At 37.1% G+C, this 18,508-nt stretch overlaps 1 protein-coding gene across 3 annotated transcripts; it reads left to right on the forward strand.

Moving 5' to 3' along the window:
* Nucleotides 1–270: 270 nt before the first annotated feature.
* LOC115971208 lies at nucleotides 271–18,476 on the forward strand. 3 transcript variants are annotated; one of them, XM_031090974.1, is made up of 17 exons: nucleotides 271–468; nucleotides 592–670; nucleotides 760–791; nucleotides 5,595–7,519; nucleotides 7,608–8,141; nucleotides 9,497–9,867; nucleotides 10,063–10,544; nucleotides 10,828–10,880; nucleotides 10,965–11,072; nucleotides 11,156–12,945; nucleotides 13,194–13,302; nucleotides 13,565–13,745; nucleotides 14,675–14,742; nucleotides 14,885–15,000; nucleotides 15,094–15,987; nucleotides 17,700–17,796; nucleotides 17,903–18,476. In XM_031090974.1, the coding sequence occupies exons 4-17, from the start codon at nucleotides 5,605–5,607 to the stop codon at nucleotides 17,917–17,919; spliced, it is 6,735 nt and encodes a 2,244-aa protein (XP_030946834.1). In that variant the 5' UTR covers nucleotides 271–468; nucleotides 592–670; nucleotides 760–791; nucleotides 5,595–5,604; the 3' UTR covers nucleotides 17,920–18,476. The 3 variants fall into 3 exon arrangements, with proteins under 3 accessions (XP_030946834.1, XP_030946831.1, XP_030946832.1); XM_031090971.1 differs by lacking the exon at nucleotides 760–791 and having other exon boundaries at nucleotides 592–697; XM_031090972.1 differs by lacking the exon at nucleotides 760–791.
* The last annotated feature ends 32 nt before the right edge of the window (nucleotides 18,477–18,508 follow it).

Here is an 18,508-nt window from a genome sequence, read left to right on the forward strand (position 1 = left end):
TAATGTCACACCTCTCCCAGTCACAGCCTATTCTTGATCCATCCACGTGTCACGCTCTCACTCTTCCGTTTCAAATCCAACGATAGAAAACACACCCGTTACGTAAAGGACCCAGGACCGGGCAGTAACAAAGGTCAAACTTTGAGACGCTTTCGTATCCCGAATCGTAAGAAGCCACGTGTCAGTGACGTTACGTTTTATACCCGTCGGATCAAAGCCATATACGAATGCCCCACTTTTTTTCAAATTCGATCACAATCACTCATTTTTCATATTTTTTTTTCCTCCTAACTCTCTCTCTCTCTCTCTCTCTCTCTCTGCACAGAGACAAAGGAAAACAAGTAGCGAAGAAAACAAAAAAAAAAAAAACCACTTTGAGAAACCTCTTTCTCTTCCTCTCTCTCTCTCTCTCGCCGTCGATCGCCTGAACCCTAATTCGATCCACCGGAAACCAGAACAACTCCGCCGGTAAGTACAAAAATCTCCGGCGACCTTGTGTTTTTGTATTTGAATTCGTCGGAGAGTGAAGTGTTGGAGTGGTTGAGAGTAGTGAAAAATACTAACCCTAGGAGTTTGTTTGGTGTTTGGTAGTGAGAGCAGTAGATGAGCGTACGATTGGGGAGCAGTTGAGAGATCAAACGGGCAGGATTTCGTCACCGGATGGAGGGAGGTAGCGTCTCTAGACTTACTTGTTCTGGTACTGTTCATTTCCTACATTTCTTAAACAGTGATAGGGCTTTTCTTTTCTATGTGCATTAGTGCAAAGCTGTTGCTTCCTTTGCTTTCAAATGGTGAGTTTTACATTACTTTCATTAAGTTCTATTTTTTTTTTTTTTTTTTGTTCATTATTTCATATAGCTTACTTGTTTAGCGCCAAGACGAAATTTTTTTAGTTGGTTACTATTCAAATTGATTGAAATTGGTTATTGGTTCGTGTTCGTATTTGTTTCAGGTAGTATTAAAGGTTTTAGGTCTATGATATGAGCTCTTCGAATAGATTGATTTAGTTGATTTGATGGATTAGTAGACTTTTCAGTAGTTAACTGAGTGATAAGTGATAAGACAAAAAGAAAGCTCAATCCTTTTTGTATATGTATTGAACTTTGGGAATACTAAAGATATTGTGGTGCGGTTCCATCCATAATCAACATAGGGGTATTTCAATAATAAGATGTCAAATACTATTTTGGAAGTAACATTTAGGGTCCCATTTGGTCTGTGCTGCTAACTTATTGACGCTGATGGTAGATTTTAAGTAAAGAGTACTGTTGGTTTTGGATTTGGACGGAAGACCGGAGACGTTAGATGTACCTACTTTAGCACGGCCTAAATATAAATATATTTTGCTGAATCCACAGGATAGCTTGAAACACTGAATACAAAAATACAAAGGAATACTATATTGATCTTTAATTAATGTAAAATGTACTAGTAATTCATTCAGATGCTGTGTTCATCATAGTGAGCATGAAGTAATTCTCATTTTTTAATAAAAGTTTAGTGCTTGTAAAGGAGAGTAAAATATACTTGTGAAATAACTGGAGTTTTTTTTTTTTTTTTTTTTTTTTTTTTTGAATCAAACAAAAATGGAAAGATGTTTTCTTTGAATCATGTTTAGCCATTTTCTGAATGCAATTGGAGGATCATAGGAACTTCCCAGTTGTTAGTTTGGATCACATGTTATTTGTATGCCATCTGTTAATGTAAGCAGACTTTAAGCACACAATTCTGCTTTATCATGTTAGTGGCTCTAGTCCTATCATAGACTGCTGTCCACATATAAACACTCCTATAGTAGACCTTATTACTCTTATGTTGGATAAATAGGAGTTCTATTTTGTTTGGTGCATTAAAGATGGACTTTTTATTTGGCTACTGTGGGTGTTTAGGACTCTTTGAGCACCTATTACCTTGGATGTGTAGCCCCCGGCCCCACACACCAGGTAATTATAGGGAGGAAACCCTTGGGGGTAGTTTGAATCTAAGACGTTATGGATTTCTTGAGGGCTTGGTAACCACTAGACCAACCCATTGGAGTTCCAAGATGGACTTTTAAAAAAAAATTTATTTGAAATATTCATGCTAGATGATCATGTATCCTGATAGGACTTATAAAAAAAAAAATTTATCCTGATAGGGTTTCTTGTTAACCAAGAATGTGCTTCACTTTGTTATTTCTGGATGCAACTATATGGCGGTGCTTCTTGACCAATGTCTTGTTATGCTTATGCGTGAAGGGCTACTTATCAAAAAATGTGCAGTGTCATTATTCTGAATTAGAATAATCTTTCTATTATCAGTCTGCAAAACATTTATGGATCCAAGGAGATCCCCCTTGACTTGTATTTAGTGAAATCCTGTGACTGAGATGTAGAAAGTTGTATGTTTGGATTTTTTTTTTATGTTTGACATACATACCATGAAATTCTTTCCATCAAATATTATACTCACGAGTCTGACTCATGATTTTTGTACATTGTGTTTTATTTTTAACTTAGGATTTGAATTGTTATTGTCTTTCTCTTGCTTCCTCTGCCCCCAATTTGGGGTGCCCTTTTGTACAGTCCACATGTACATCGGTTGCTTCCACATTTGTGCACTCTAATTGAATTTTATTGTTCATCAAAAACAATAAAATTTATCTTTTTTAACCTGTCCACAAAAAAAAAAATTATCTTTTTTATTTTGATTTTTTAGACTTTGTTGCTACATTATTGTTAACTACTTGTAAAATGGGCATGGCCATCAACCCTTTTTTTTTTTTTATAGGTAAACGAAAATCTATTATAAATGAGTAAAAAAAGGAAAAGTACAAGTTGTTCATGATGATGAACAACAAGAAATAAAAGAACAAACAGCACAACAAAAAGAGAAATCAGGACACTAAGCTAAGGGAAGCCATAAACTCAGAGAGAGTAGAGCAATCCGTAAAACCCCAACAACGAGACCACTCAAATAGACTATGTTGGCATAACACCTTTAGCTCATCCAACGTCTTCTCATTATCCTCAAAGGAACGACGATTTCGTTCCAACCACACAATCCACATTAAGCATCTTGGAACCAAATTCCAAACGTCCGAATTAAGATTCTCAAGCCACTGATGCCAACAAGATAGCAAACCCGCCACTAATCCTGTCATAATCCAATGAATACCAAAAGCCTGAATCATAAAAGTCCATAGGGAATGAGTAACAGGACAATGAAGAAGAAGGTGGTCTACCGACTCCCCATCACAACAACACATGCAACACCAAGAAGCCAAAGGGCGACCCCTAAGCATTAGATTATCCAAAGTGAGGATCTGACTATGAGCAGCTGTCCACAAAAAGAACGCCACTTGCCTAGGAATCTTCGGTTTCCAAACACCCTTCCAAGGAAACAAAGAATTCGAAGCACCCCGAATCGCATGGTAATAAGACCGGGTGTAAAACTTACCATCACCTTTTAGCCGCCAACAAAGGGTATCACTTCTATCACCCCGAGGAATACAATATTGGATAAGCTGGAGAAGAGAATAAGATGCAGTTAACTCCCAATCTTCAAAAGCTCTATAAAACCTTAAATCCCAAACTAGCTATCTGGGTGGAAGCGTCTCTATTTATCTAAGGGTGGTAGGCTTATGTTACTAAAGAGTACGCTCTCAAGCCTCCCAACGTACTTTTTATCTCTTTTTACTATTCCTAAATCTGTGGCTGCTAGAATGGAATGTATTCAGAGGAATTTTCTTTGGGGATCTTCTGAGGGGAGTTTCAAATATCCTTTGGTGGCTTGGAAAAAGGTATGTTTACCCGTCGAGATGGGTGGTTTGGGGATAGAAGTGTGGTGTCTTTTAATCAAGCTTTATTAAGAAAATGGTTGTGGAGATATGGTCATGAAATTACCCACCTTTGGCGGCGAGTTATCTCCACAAAATATGGTGAGGGTCAAGGGGGATGGTGTACTAGCATCAACCTTGATGCTGAACAAATTAAAAGTCACAGCAATCACTATAGAATTTGAGTTAAGTAGCTTAGTTGGCATTTTAATATCAAGTGTTTACATACATGTCCAATATGTTGTTTCTAGAGTGACTTTGACATGTAAATATGTAATTTATATGATTAATATTTTGACATTTCAATGATTTGTAAAAGTCACTGGTTTTGGGCTGTCTTCTGTGGCTGGTTGTGGTTGGTCTTTGATACACATTCAGTCAGAATACAACCAACTATATCCTTTATTACTAGTGGACACATGCTATGTGTGTACCTGTGCAACTGTTATTCTTGTACTGTGGGAATTGAGATTAACCTAGCAATATGTACTCTAATTATTTTATTTACAAAAAGAGAGAAGGAAAAAATAAATTTTAAGCCAATGATAAATTGATAATTAAAGATGATAATTTCATTAACTGTTAGAATTGAGCAAGAGGTTTCTTCTAAAATTTCCTGTTGCCCAATGTGGGATCTGGCCACCTTTTATTTATTTATATTTTTAGCCCTCTATATCATATGTCTTCATTTTCCATTCACTCTATATCATCAGTATCTGATACAAAATAACATCATTTTCAGTATCATCATTGTTATTGTTGTTGCTATAATTATTAGTAGTATCCTGCTCCTCCTCCTCCTCATTGTGATGGAATTCAGTGAAATGCAATTGAACGATGATGTCTTTGAGTTGTGCATACAAATTTGGTTGTATATATGGTTATTTGGACAAAGTTAGTTTTGGGATGTTATAGTTGCCGATTGATTAGTGTGAATCATGGTGAGAATATTTTAAATGGTGCTACCACCTAATGGCCAGTGGTACTTACCAGGTGCTATAGATAGTTCCTCCCTATAGTGATGCTTGCAAATTTACTTGATGTTGAGTCCACAGTTTTCTCACTTTAGCCATATCGTGGCATGTTTCTTGTGTCTTTTCATTGTTTGGATTATTTATTGGATTTAGTTTTAGTTTGATCTTCTAAATATGTGATTGCTTCTTTATAAACCATGTAAAGTTCTCTTGGGGATGATGATTTGGGACTGTTGTTCTTTTCATTTGCACTACACCCTGTTTTTGTCTCCAGTTTTCGTTTTACTTTTTTATATGACCCTTGATTGTTTCAATATGATTACTGATTGCTTTTGTGAATGTTGTTGTCGTTACTTTAGCAACTAGTTAAGCACCCCCCCCCCCCCCCAAAAAAAAAAAAAAAAAAACGATTTCTATTCTTGCTTTCATTATTTTACTGAAACCTATTTTATCATTGTTCTACATATACATTGTATTGCTAATTTGTGAAGAATATGAAGTTTTTGAATGAACATAAGTGGATGATATCATTTAAATATGGAAGAAATAACAGAGGAAGGGTCTTTTTTGTCCCTTCATTTTTGTTGAAATAGGCTATGAAGGACCTTTTGAATTTTGGTGATCCTTTTTATTCTAACTGTAATTATGTGTGTCATAACTTTTCATGTACTATTGTATATTGTCATTTTACTCTGTAGCCTGAAATGTTGAAGACATGATCTGTGTATATGTGCACCCTATTCTCTGTCTTCTTTTATCTCTCAATGTTTGTCTCTCTCTCTCTCCCCTTTTCTTTGTTGCAGGGATACACCCATGGATTATGATGACAATGATTTTCAAAGCCAGAATCTTCATTTAGCTGGTGAAGGAAGCACCAAATTTCCACCGGTTTTGCAGCCATATGCTCTTCCCAAGTTTGATTTTGACGACAGCCTTCAGGGGCATTTAAGGTTTGATAGCTTGGTTGAAACAGAAGTTTTTCTTGGCATTGAAAGTAACGAGGATAACCAGTGGATTGAAGATTTCTCTCGGGGGAGTAGTGGGATAGAGTTCAATTCAAGTGCAGCTGAATCTTGCTCTATATCAAGGCGTAACAATGTTTGGTCTGAGGCCACTTCCTCAGAATCTGTTGAAATGCTATTAAAATCCGTCGGGCAGGAGGAAACTATTCTCAGACAAACTATTGTTGAGGAGTCAGATGCATGTGATGAACTTGGTTCCTTAACCAAGCAAATGGAGCCTAGTCTGAAACATGATGATGACATTCTTCCTAAAATAGGGGATGATACAGATTTAAAGTCTACATTACCACAGGATGAGATTCCTGAAAACTTTTCTGTGTTAAAAGAAGATATACCAGTTGAGCCTTGTGTTGAAGATACTTCAAAAACTCATGAAGATGAGTTTTCTGTGGATGGAAGATCAGGTGAACTGGATCCAAATGCTGTCAGTGTAAAGGGTGGCTTACCTATGATTGAGGAAGATCCGTTTGCTGATAGCAAATCTGATGTTGCAGATAGAAGAGATATCAATCCTTTGGTTGATGAATATGTGGATCATAGGACCCAAGAAGATTTTTCTGCTTCAGGGATGCAAGTTGATAATAAGGTTCCCTGTGCACAAAATATCATTTCAAGTGGTGGTGAGCTGAACGATGAAGATCTCCAACATGAGATAGATGATGTTGGCAATATGAATTTGGATGGATTGCAAACAAGAAATGATGAGCGAAAGGAAGAATTTCATGTACTGAGCAGAGAGGCAGAGAATTTGGATGGCAATGCAGTTGAAAGTGGTACCTTTCATTTGGAAAACCCTCTTGGCTCAACCTCAAAGGTAGAATCTGTGGAAGAAGGAAATGATATTGAAAATCGTATCATTAATGTGGAGGAACCTTCTAGTATGGTAAACAAGGTTGTTTCTGCCTTGCATACAGCGGAACAATGCACACAGGATGTAGATTCCAGAATTCCTGTGGAGACCAGGAAATGTGATGCGGTTTTGTTCAAAGACAAAGAGTTTGGTGAACCTTCTAAAGTAAATACACATGAGGTCTCACCAATGGCCTTTGAAGGTGATACTAATTTTGAGGGTTATGCAGTGCAAGTCAGTGGTCCTGAAGCTGGGATCTCTGCAAGTGTTGAGCCAAAGGTGGATGCCATTGTGCAGCTAACATATGGACAGGAAAGTGTTGTTGAGAAAGATAATTTGTTAGAAAGTAGTCAACAATTAGATAATGAGATTTTAGTAAGTAAATCTGAGGCATCTTTGTCATCCAAGGAGGATAATAAAGTTTCCAAAGTTGAAGATAAAGAAAACAGTAGTAGTCATATGGGAGGTATTTCTTCTGTGACAGTGTGTTCTTCAGCTGAATTGCTTAGGGAAGCATGTGAGACTGGAACTCTGAAAGTTGGTCAGGTTGTTTTTGGAGTGTCTAGGGAGAATCTGGTTGCTGAAGACCATGTCTCGTCTTCCATTCTGGATGAATCCACTCAAATATGTGAAGCAGATAAAATCTATGGACAAGGTGATGTTCATAAATGTGATATAGATGTTTCGATTAGTGATGAGAAGAGCACAAAGTTGCCATCTGAATCTAGTAACATGGATTGTGTGGTGGATGGATCTCTTATCGTTGATAAGGGAGCTGGGACCTCATCTCATTGTGAAGGTAGTGCTGGAAATGAGCCCGTTATACTACTTGATGTCACTGTTAGCAATGAATCAGGTATTTTATAACTTATCCAATGATTGTTGATGCTTATACATATGCATGAAATTTAAAATTTGAGTTTTTTTCTTTTTCTTTTTGGCAGCATTAAATGCTACCTTGGAAAATGCTAAGGTGGCATCCTTTGACATGACTGGTGTTCTCCAGCCTTCTGAGAATGTTAAGACTATAGATGGGGTTGGTGATTATAAAGAGGTTATAACAGTATCTTCTGTTGGGGGTTTTACTTACTCTGATAAGGAGTCTACTGCAACCAAAATATCTACAGAAGCAAGATTATCTACTTTGAAGGAATCTTCAGAATTGGAAACTGAGCCAGGTCCTGCTTCTGAAAGTGAAAAAGATGCATCTTTTGATACTGTTGGAAAGCTTTTACAAAAGACAGTTCATCAATCGCTGCCAAAGGCAGATACTTGTAATGCAGAAATTCAGAGTGAAGTTCAAACAGTGGTTGTTAATGAAGTTAACCAGGAATGCATTAGGGGGACTGAAGTGCATGCTGTTATCTGTGATGTAGCAGCAAAAGAGGGTGGTGCTGCTGATGCAGTAACTTTTCTTGAAAAGCGTGAGGAGGCGACTGTAGAAGAGAATCTTGAAAAGGCATCCTCAGAAGCTTCAGGTAGGCATTTGTTATTCACAAACACACAAACATCTTCTGGTTAGTAACTGTTGAAAATTAAACTGATTTGAAATCTCTCGAGTCTTCTTTCTTGATCTTGAGTTCAAAACTTTTCCCACTCTATCTCTTGTTTAAAAGTTAAAAATGCTACATGTTGGACCCCGCTTATTGAGGGGATAGTTTGGGTCCAAATGTGGGGGAAAGTGTAAGGATTAAATTTACCCTTTCATAATAGCTTTAGCTTTTGGGATGGGTAGTCATTTATCCATTACATTTTAAACCCCATAGTTTATGGTGGTTTTAAAACCTCACTTTTAGAAGTGCCAAATTAAAATCTGTACTTTCAAAATCTTTTTAATTCTATTACAGTGACATCATGAACAAAAAATGCTTAAACAAATATTTACATAGTTTTTGTAAACAAATTATTGTTGACAAATATCTTTTTAAAATCTTTAGACCTAAATTAAGTTTATCAATTCAAAGTTTTGCTTCTGATATTTGGAATCCTCAGAATATGACAATGTGCATGCAAAGGTCTGACATGGGGAAGGATATTTTTCTGACAGTTATTATGTGGAAATCACACTTTGATATGCAGTGGTTAGATCTTGTCTTAGGATATGCAAAGGCATCTTGATATATATTCCCACTTGAGACCAAGTATATATGCCATTGGTCTGGATTCTTTCTAATTTTTGGTGACAAATTATGTTTCCACAGTCGGTTAATCTATTTTATGGCATGCTATTTGATGTCATAATTCTTGTCTAATGTGTAATTTTGATACTCGTCTATGTACTATATGTAATCTTCAAAGTAATGACTGCAATATGTGCTGTACATAATTGGTCAAATGAGATGCTTTTCTCCCTTTCATTGTTGGCTGAGAGGAAGAGAGGTATTATATTCTGAGTAGACCCCTTGTGAAGCAAACTTTCTGTATGAAGAAGTATGTTGTAGCTTTAAAGTTTGTGTTGTTCAAAAATGCAATGCTTCACATGCTTCCTGTTCTTTGTCTTGTTAATACCTTTGTGGAAAATAATAATTTTTAAAAAGTAAAAGAAAGGACAAAGAAGCCTATAGGAAAAATATATTTCGAGCACTGACTAGCATTCAAAGTTATGGATTTTTCTGTGGGACCTGTAAAAAAGGACATTAAGATGTTGTGGAGACAGGTTTGAAGTAAGAGTTTTAGTTCACTTTTGAAGGAGTTTAATAATCATGTTTGTTGGAGTCTTCTTTGTTACTTGATGTTTGACATCAAAGTCTGACATCTATTTTTTTCCCAGTGTAATTTTTTTATTCTCATTACTGATTTAATTTTGTGGGTGATGTTTTAAAACTCAATGAAGGTTCCTTATCTTCTGCTATTTGTGCAATGGAAAGTGGAAGTGCTTCTAGCAATCCTGATAAACCTACTGGTTCCCCTAATATTATAACTACTACCGAGCTTTCTCAGAGTGAAAAGGAAAAGGAGGGAGTGAGGGCATTAACAGAGGAAGAAGTTAACAGGTCCACTGATAAGAAAGCCCCGGTTGCTGAGATTGATGATGTAGAAACTAGCAATTCTTTGTCAGTTTCTGGGGATCCAAAAGGAAAGGACAGTTCCAAAGATGAGCAGAGCTTCTCTTTTGAGATTGGTTCATTGGCAGATTTGTCTAAAAAAGACACTGGAAAGAATTCACAACCCTTTCCTTCTATTTCTGCTGGCAAAGTATTGCCGGTAAGTTGTGTGTTAATAGATGACTTTGTTATAACCTTCCATCTTTAATATTTTTTGTGGCTTAATTTTTAATTATTTTCTGTTTATCTGGGGAAGATCATTATGTTGATATATGTCTAAAAATTCTGGAGGGATCTATATTATGCCCTTCGACAATTAATAACCTTTTATCCTTACCAAGAATTACTTTTGAAGATTGTAGAGGGTTCTCCTTCAACTTCTGGTTTAGGCCAAATGGATGCCAAGATATCACAAGATAATTCTACTGGAAGTCCACAAGTATCTGAAGGACAGATTACACGTGGTGGTTCAAAAGGTACTCATGAGCGTAAGACAAGGCGGGCATCTGGTAAGACGGCAATTGGAAAGGAAACTCCTAAAAGGGGAAATCATGTGAAAGAAACAACTCCTACAAAACAATCAGAAAGAGGAGATAAAGCAGCTACTGCATCCCTGAGCCCATCTGCAATTTTCCAGTTTGTGCAATCCAGGGAAATGCAGCATTATGGGCATGTAGAAGGCAATAGTACAAAGCCAATTTTTGTTATCACTGCTTCGGCATCTAGTCTGCCAGATTTGAATACTTCAGCTTCACCATCTACATTGTTTCAGCAACCTTTCACGGATTTACAGCAAGTGCAATTGCGTGCTCAGATCTTTGTGTATGGAGCTTTGATGTGAGTCCTTTTCTCATATGAAGATATTTAGGATTAATGTAATTCGTTTTTGTTTTTGATAAGTAAAGGATTGATTTTATTCATTTTAATGGCCATGCCATGATTGAAGAAACCTACCCAAAGGGCACCACCGGTTCCCTTTGAGATTGGATGTTAATGAGACGTTCTTCTATTTGTAGGATTAGTGGATATTTTTCAATAAGATAGGGAGGGGGTTGGGGAGGGGGGGTGGCACTTGGCACCTTAATTATAATATTTAAGATGCATTTGAAATTTTATGCAGTCAAGGAACAGCACCTGAAGAGGCACATATGATATCAGCATTTGGTGGACCTGGTTAGTTTTCTATATCTCCCTGTTATGTTTTCCCTTTGGGTATTCATTGCATACATGTCTTAATGTCTGGCATTGTGCTTTTAGATGGTGGAAGGAATGTTTGGGAGAATGCCTGGCGTGCATGCATGGAAAGGCTACACAGTCAAAAGTCTCATCCCGTTACCCCTGAAACCCCATTGCCATCACGTTCTGGTATTTCTTTGGATTTGAAGCTGTTTAGTTTCTCTCCTTATTTGATTGAGTTTGTAACCAGGATTCAGAATTCACATCTACAGGTGCTAGGGCTCCTGATCAAGCAAGCAAGCAAAGTACACTTCAAAGTAAAGGTGTCTCCTCACCTCTTGGTCGAACCAGCAGCAAGGGTACTCCAACAGTTGTAAATTCGATGATACCTCTTTCATCACCATTGTGGAGTATGCCTATGCCTTCTGGTGATGCCTTGCAATCTAGTGTCATGCAAAGAGGTTCAGTCATGGATTATCAGCAGACACATAGTCCATTGCATCCTTTTCAGACTCCTCCAGCTAGAAACTTTGTTGGACATAACACTCCGTGGATATCTCAGGGCCCCTTTCGTGGTCCCTGGATGGCTTCTCCACAAACTTCTGCACCTGATGCCAGTACTCGTTTACCTAACACAGAAGCAATTAAGTTGACTCCTGTCAAAGAATTTTCTGTGCCGCATTCCTCTGGTATAAAGCATCCAGTGGTTCATAGTGGGGTCCCTACTAGCACTTCCCTGCTTGATCCAAAAAAGGTAACAGCATCACCTGGAAAGAATTCTACAGATCCGAAGTCTAGAAAAAGAAGAAAAAATCCAGTTTCTGAGGATCTTGGTCAGATTGTTTTGCAGTCTCAATCTCAACCTGAGCCAGTTTCAACCCCTGCTGTTACTACACATCTGCCCACTTCTGTTGCCTTTACAATGCCCACTGGTTTTGCATCTAAAGCCACTTCAGAAAAATTTGTTATATCTGAATCTCCTATATCATCCATGGATCACCTCCAAAAAAAGGCAGACCAGGATGTACAGCAGAGGGCTAGTTTGTCAGAGGAAACCCTTAGTAAAGTTAAGGAGGCTAGATCACAGGCGGAGGATGCTGCTGTCCTCTCTGCAGCTGCTGTTAGTCACAGCCAAGAAGTTTGGAGTCAATTGGAAGAGCGAAAAAATTCTGGATTGGTGTCAGATGTTGAAGCTAAATTAGCTTCTGCAGCTGTTGCAGTAGCAGCCGCTGCTGCTGTTGCAAAGGCAGCAGCTGCAGCAGCCAAGGTCGCATCAAATGCTGCACTGCAAGCAAAGTTAATGGCTGAAGAAGCACTTGTTTTGAATGGTTATGGCAATCCTAGTCAAAGTACTGGAACTTCTCTTCCTGATAGTATGAATATTTTGGGACAGGCTACTCCTGCATCCATTCTGAAGGGTGATAACAGAACAAACACCTCCAGTTCAATCATTATAGCTGCTAAGGAGGCTGTTAGAAAAAGGGTTGAAGCTGCTTCTGCTGCCACTAAAAGAGCTGAAAATATGGATGCGATTGTAAAAGCTGCTGAGCTGGCAGCAGAGGCCATATCACAAGCTGGAAAGATTGTTGCAATGGGTGATCCTTTGCCGCTGACTGAACTGCTGGAGTTTGGTCCAGAGGGTTATTGGAAAGTATCCAGAGAATCTACTGAGCTTGTTGGGAAATCAATTGAGGTAAATAGAGAACAATTAAGCAATGATATTGTTGGAGAGGGTCCAGATACTTCTACAAAGCATCAAAAAGACGGACCATCGGTGAAAGAAACTAAGAGTACTACACATGAGAAGTCACATCTTCAAACAGAGATGCCAAAGGAGTCAATGGTGGATCATATGAGATTGGTAGATGGAATTTCAGCGCCTATTCCAACTAATGAAACAGATTCAAGAGTTCAAAAGGGCCGAAAAGTTTCTGATTTGGCAAAAACCATTGGTGTGGTTCCTGAATCTGAGATTGGATCAAGATCTACTGTTCGGAATGAGTATGAAAAGGCAGCAGAAACTTTTAAAGAGGACAGCATCAAGGAGGGTTCACATGTAGAGGTCTGAGGCCTGAAATTGATTTTGAATTCTTGAGTCTTGAGTCTTAACTCCTCTTTTTAGAATGGGTTTAAAGTAAAATCAATTTTTTTACACACCATTGCATTTCATGGGACTTGAGTTCTAATTTTTACCTTGTTACCTTCCAAATATCTGCATGCTTTGAAGTTTGGTGATTCTGTTGGGTTGTTAGGTCTTCATACTTACTTTCTTTTTCTTTTTCTTTTTTTAACTTGTTGATTATATTTTAGGTTCTTAAAGATACAGATGGATTTAAAGCAGCTTGGTTCACGGCCAATGTATTGAGTTTGGAGGATGGGAAAGCATATGTCTGTTACACTGAACTTCAGACAGACAATGGTGAGTTGCCATGAACTTCTGTCAAGTGTACCTATGCAGCTATGCCATAGTATTTCTTACTCTTTTGCAACCCAGATTTTGAGCAATCCTGCCTAGTTGTGTGCGTGTATTTGCATGGACTCCTTATTTGGCACAACAATTTGTTGCCAAGAGTGTAACCCATCCAGAAAGGAGATTATTGAAAAAGAATGAATTGTGCTTCATGCATTTACACTGATTGATTATTCACTTAGTATATATTATTTATTTCCCAACTTTCCAGTGGAGGGACAGCTGAAGGAATGGGTGTCGCTCCAAGGCGAAGGAGACAAAGTGCCAAAAATACGCACTGCCCGTCCTGTTACTATCATGCGATATGAAGGAACAAGGAAGAGACGTAGAGCAGCTATGGGAGATTATAATTGGTCTGTTGGAGATAGAGTTGATGCATGGATTAGAGACAGGTGTGTGTAAGGAATGATAAATATTTTTCTAACAGACTTTAGAAAAGAAGCTTTCAAGGATCTATCATGCTGGATACAACTCTAGTATAGACATAAAGTGTTTTGGATGCTATTTAAGAATTTTTAAAATGGTTATATTGTCATCTGTCTTAGTTTTACCTTTTTATTTTATGACCAGAATCTCTTTATTAAATTGCCTATTGCAAAGCAAACTCCAAGAAATGTTACCTAAAAGATTCCACAAATTTTAATATTTTTATGACTCTAGCTTTATAATTTATTTTCACCATGTAATTGGTCCTGATGTAACACAAAACCTGAACAACTTATTCTACTCCTAGATACTCATTTATTTGCAAACTTCACTTTCTGAATGGTTCTGAGGTTCAAATTTTTAATGAAAAACATCGTAGAAAGCGATCATATGAAGACTTATCATTTGAAATGTCTTAGTAGCTGACTTTCTAACATGCTATTTTGTTTTGATGATTGTTCATACTATTTGCTCTGTAATTATGTGGGATTTAAAGACAGTAACTTTAGTAACAAAATACTGTCTAGTATCAGTATCTTATTTGATGATTGTTCATACTGCTTTTGCATGGTATGCAATTAAAAAAAAAAAAAAGGATTGTAGTAGGTGATGTTTTTTCTGAAACCCTCAAGCAGCCAGTTCAGCACATATTTCACCCCAACCTCATCATCATATTTTTGTGGGAAGGGGAAGTTCTATTTTAGCTAGAGCTAGCTCATTGGCTTTTCTTGCTTCTCTTTTTTTTTGGAAGCATCTTCCTCTACTGAAAATATTTAAACTTGACCCAGTTCATGAATCCTGTTCCCAACTATATGCAGTCAAGTTTGAAATTTTTTATTTGCAACTCCATGTGATAATAGCTTAATCAATCCCTGTCTGTTATTTCATCTTTCAGCTGGTGCGAAGGGATTATCACTGAAAAGAACAAGAAAGATGAGACTGAATTAACTGTCCATTTTCCAGGTACTTCTTTTTAAAAAAAATTTGTTATTATTTTAAAAATAATTGGTTATTTGAATATCCCCGGTTGTTATGTGCTTACTATTATTGTACAGAGTCTACGGACCCTATTTATTGAAAGTGAGTCATTGTTTGGTTCTTGCAGCTCAAGGAGAAACATCAGTTGTAAGAGCCTGGCATCTTCGGCCGTCTCTCATTTGGAAGGATGGGGAATGGATAGAATGGTCCAATTTGCGAGAAAATGTCAGTGCTTCCCATGAGGTGCGTTCTTATGCTTGATGTTTGTCTGATGGTGACTAAAAATAATTTTAATAATTACTTTTTTCTTTACTAAGATGCAAATCTGTTGTTCAGGGTGATATGCCACAGGAAAAACGAATAAAGTTGGGCAGTCCAGCAGCAGAGGCCAAAGGGAAGGATAAGATGTTAGAAAGTAAGGGTGTTGTAGAATTAGGGAAATCTGAGGAGTCAAGATTACTGGATTTATCAGAGAATGAAAAGTTGTTTAATGTTGGTAAGAACACCAGAAACGAGAATAAGCCTGATGCTCTCAGAACATTACGGACTGGTTTGCAGAAGGAAGGATCAAGAGTTGTTATTGGTGTTCCTAAGCCTGGAAAGAAGAGAAAATTCATGGAAGTAAGCAAACATTATGTTGCAGATCGGGGCAATAAAATTAATGAACCAAATGATTCAGTTAAATTTGTGAAATATTTGATGCCTCAAGGCTCAGGATCCCGTGGATGGAAAAATAGTACTAAAAGTAGTATTTTAAAGGAAAAACGAGTAGCTGAAACCAAGCCCAGAGGTCTTAAGACTGGAAAACCACTAAGTGTTTCAGGTAGAACTGTTCCAGCAAAGGACAACCTCTCAATTAATGCAGTTTCTGCTCCTGATGATGGCACTCTGACAAATCACTTAGCAAAAGTCAAGGATTCTGTAAGCCATGCTGAGAATGCATCAGGAAAGCATAACCAGTTTGATATTGGATCGCTCTCTAGCACTCTGGGAACCGCAGAGGGCCCAATTTTATTTTCTTCACGGGCTTCTTCATCAGATGGATCCTCCAAGAAAGTTTCCACATCAAATGCCAAATCTGAGAGGGCTAATAAAGGAAAACTTGCACCAGCTGGTGGAAAGTTAGCCAAAATTGAGGAGGACAAAATCTTTAATGGTAGTTCTGCAAAATCAACCTCTGAAGTTGTTGAGCCTCGTAGATCTAATCGCAGAATTCAACCAACATCAAGAGTAAGTATTTCATAACTTCTGTCTTCTTCTAATATACATGTTGCCATGACCCACCTTGCGCATGTTTAAATGACCAATATAAAAATAAATTATGTTCTTATTAATGAATTTGTTATAATATATCTTCCTGTAACTTTTGCAATTAAACCAATCCTTAATTAGTTCTCCTTTTAGGGAAACTTACCTGATTAAGATTTCTTTCTCATCTGCCCGTGTATATTTGAACACTTGCATACATTTATGTGAAAACATTTAAAAGGGGATTTTTTTTTTTCAATTCATAGTTTAAATGAAAATTGGATAAATTTCATTTTTGCACCCTAAACTATGAGTCTAGTTGCAACATCCCTTCTAAATAAATTTGAGCATCAATATCCCCTCTATATCATCTACCTTTGAAGTATATCCATTTTTCCGTTATACTTGAGCCTTAATTTCATATTCTTATTATATTATCACATGTACACTAAACACCATTATATTATCACATAATCATGTGCATGTTTAACTTTTGGTTTTTTCTTTGATCATGCAATGGTTTTGGGGGTCAATTGCTTGACTTCAAATTTAAGTGGCCCATTGATGATGACCCTATAGTGCAATTTACCCTTAAAAATATAAAATACGACTTGTTTGAGATATTATTTATGAACTAAATTCATTCATTACTTGCTGGTTATCATGTTGACTGGCACTGGCAGTGGGTTTTTTGTAGCAATGTCTGCTAGAGTTAAGTGAAGTAGCCAATTGAGCTGTAGCTTTAAAGGCACCTCGTTTCCTCTCAAGGTATTGTGGAGAGAGTTTAGCTCCAAACCGGTTTAGAGTATTCCTCCAACTTGCTATGTGCTGATTGAAAAGATCATCCATGTGTAACTTTTTTAATACTCCCATCATCCCAATTTGTTTGTCCGGTTTGAAAAGTCAAACTTTTTAAGGAAATATTATTTAAAGTTCTGTCCGCCTTAACTACCCTTAAATAAATTTATCAGTTTTTTTATTTTTTTATTATTTTTTTATAAAAGAGTCTTAATGAGGCAACTAAAAAGGTGTCCCAATTAGATTGATTTATTAAATATTTATTAGTTTTCTTTTCAAATAGTTTTGAAAATAAATAGTTTTGAAAATAAAGTAGGTTTATAATAGGAATATTAGTAAATGACCTTTATTTTTAGAAACAGGACAATATTTTAAGACATTCCAAAATGGAATAGAGGACAAACAAACTAGGATGGAGGGAGTAAATCATATAACTTGTTTGGATAATACACATGGATAATCTTATAAATCACCACGTAATAGATTGGAGGAGATTATTTCAAAACTATTTTGGAGATAAACTTTGTCCAAAGTGGAGGTTAAGGTTGCGGTTTTAAGACCCACCGGGGTTGCATAATTTACTAGCATACTGTTACACTATGGATTATTCAGTAATCCAAGGGAAAAAAAGTACCTTATTTAAACAAGAAAAGAGGAGAAATATTATTATTAGAAAGCCTTAGTTATTATTTATTAAGAATCCACCAGGAGGGACCTTAGTTAAGTGTTGGTAATTATTAGAAAGTGTTTGCTTTTCCAAAAATTAGTCTGGGTAATTTCTATAATTTATTTTTTCCTTTTCCCCTCCAACTCTTACTATTTATGCAGTATTAACCTGTACATATATGCCTTCTTAATTTCGTGCCTTCTGTGCTTCTTGATATTGCCGGCAACAGCTATTGGAAGGATTACAAAGCTCATTGATCATCTCAAAGATTCCCTCTGTTTCGCATGACAAGGGCCACAAAAGTTCAAATAGGAATGCTTCTAGAGGTAAGACATCTGATAATTGATTTTCTTATTTGATGTGGCACTCTTTAGTCTTCTCTAGTGTGTATAATAACCAGCATGCGTAAAACTGATTGCTTGATTGTAACAGGGAATAACCATGGCTGAAATGAACTTTTGCATTGAGGGGTTCCAGTCAACAGAATGTCAGTTGTCGGATGACCACACAGCAAGCATAGTTAATATGTATATTTATAGTAGGGGAGAAATTAGGAATGGAAATTCTTGCTTCCTTTGATTTAGTCTTAAAAATCTAGTCAGTAGATGTTCATATTGATTTTAGTTTCTTCATAATTATGATTCCCCTAGGTCCTGCCCTAATAGGTTGTATATGGAAAATTCTCCATGTAGTTTGGCTTGAAATCACCGAGGAAGTTTGCAAATGATCAAAATCATGGCATGTTGCTTCGTGCCTTACTGATATTAACTTCTCTGATATGCTTTTTGTGTGCACGTGCGCATGAGAGAGAGAGAGGTGTATGCGTGCTGCACGCTAGTTGAAAGAGAACGGATGCATATGCCTGATACACATGAGACTTTGTCCTGTGTAATTCAATGTGACGTCACTGTCACAGCCTGAGCTTTTATCTTTCATTTGCAATCCCTCCTCCCAGAAACTGAAGTATTAATGTCATAGTTCCTCTGGTTCTCATACGTTCTCTCTATTGACTTGTGTTGTTGGAACTACCCCAAAATT

The sequence above is a fragment of the Quercus lobata genome, chromosome 12, assembly GCF_001633185.2.
Source record: "Quercus lobata isolate SW786 chromosome 12, ValleyOak3.0 Primary Assembly, whole genome shotgun sequence".
NCBI lineage: Eukaryota > Viridiplantae > Streptophyta > Magnoliopsida > Fagales > Fagaceae > Quercus > Quercus lobata.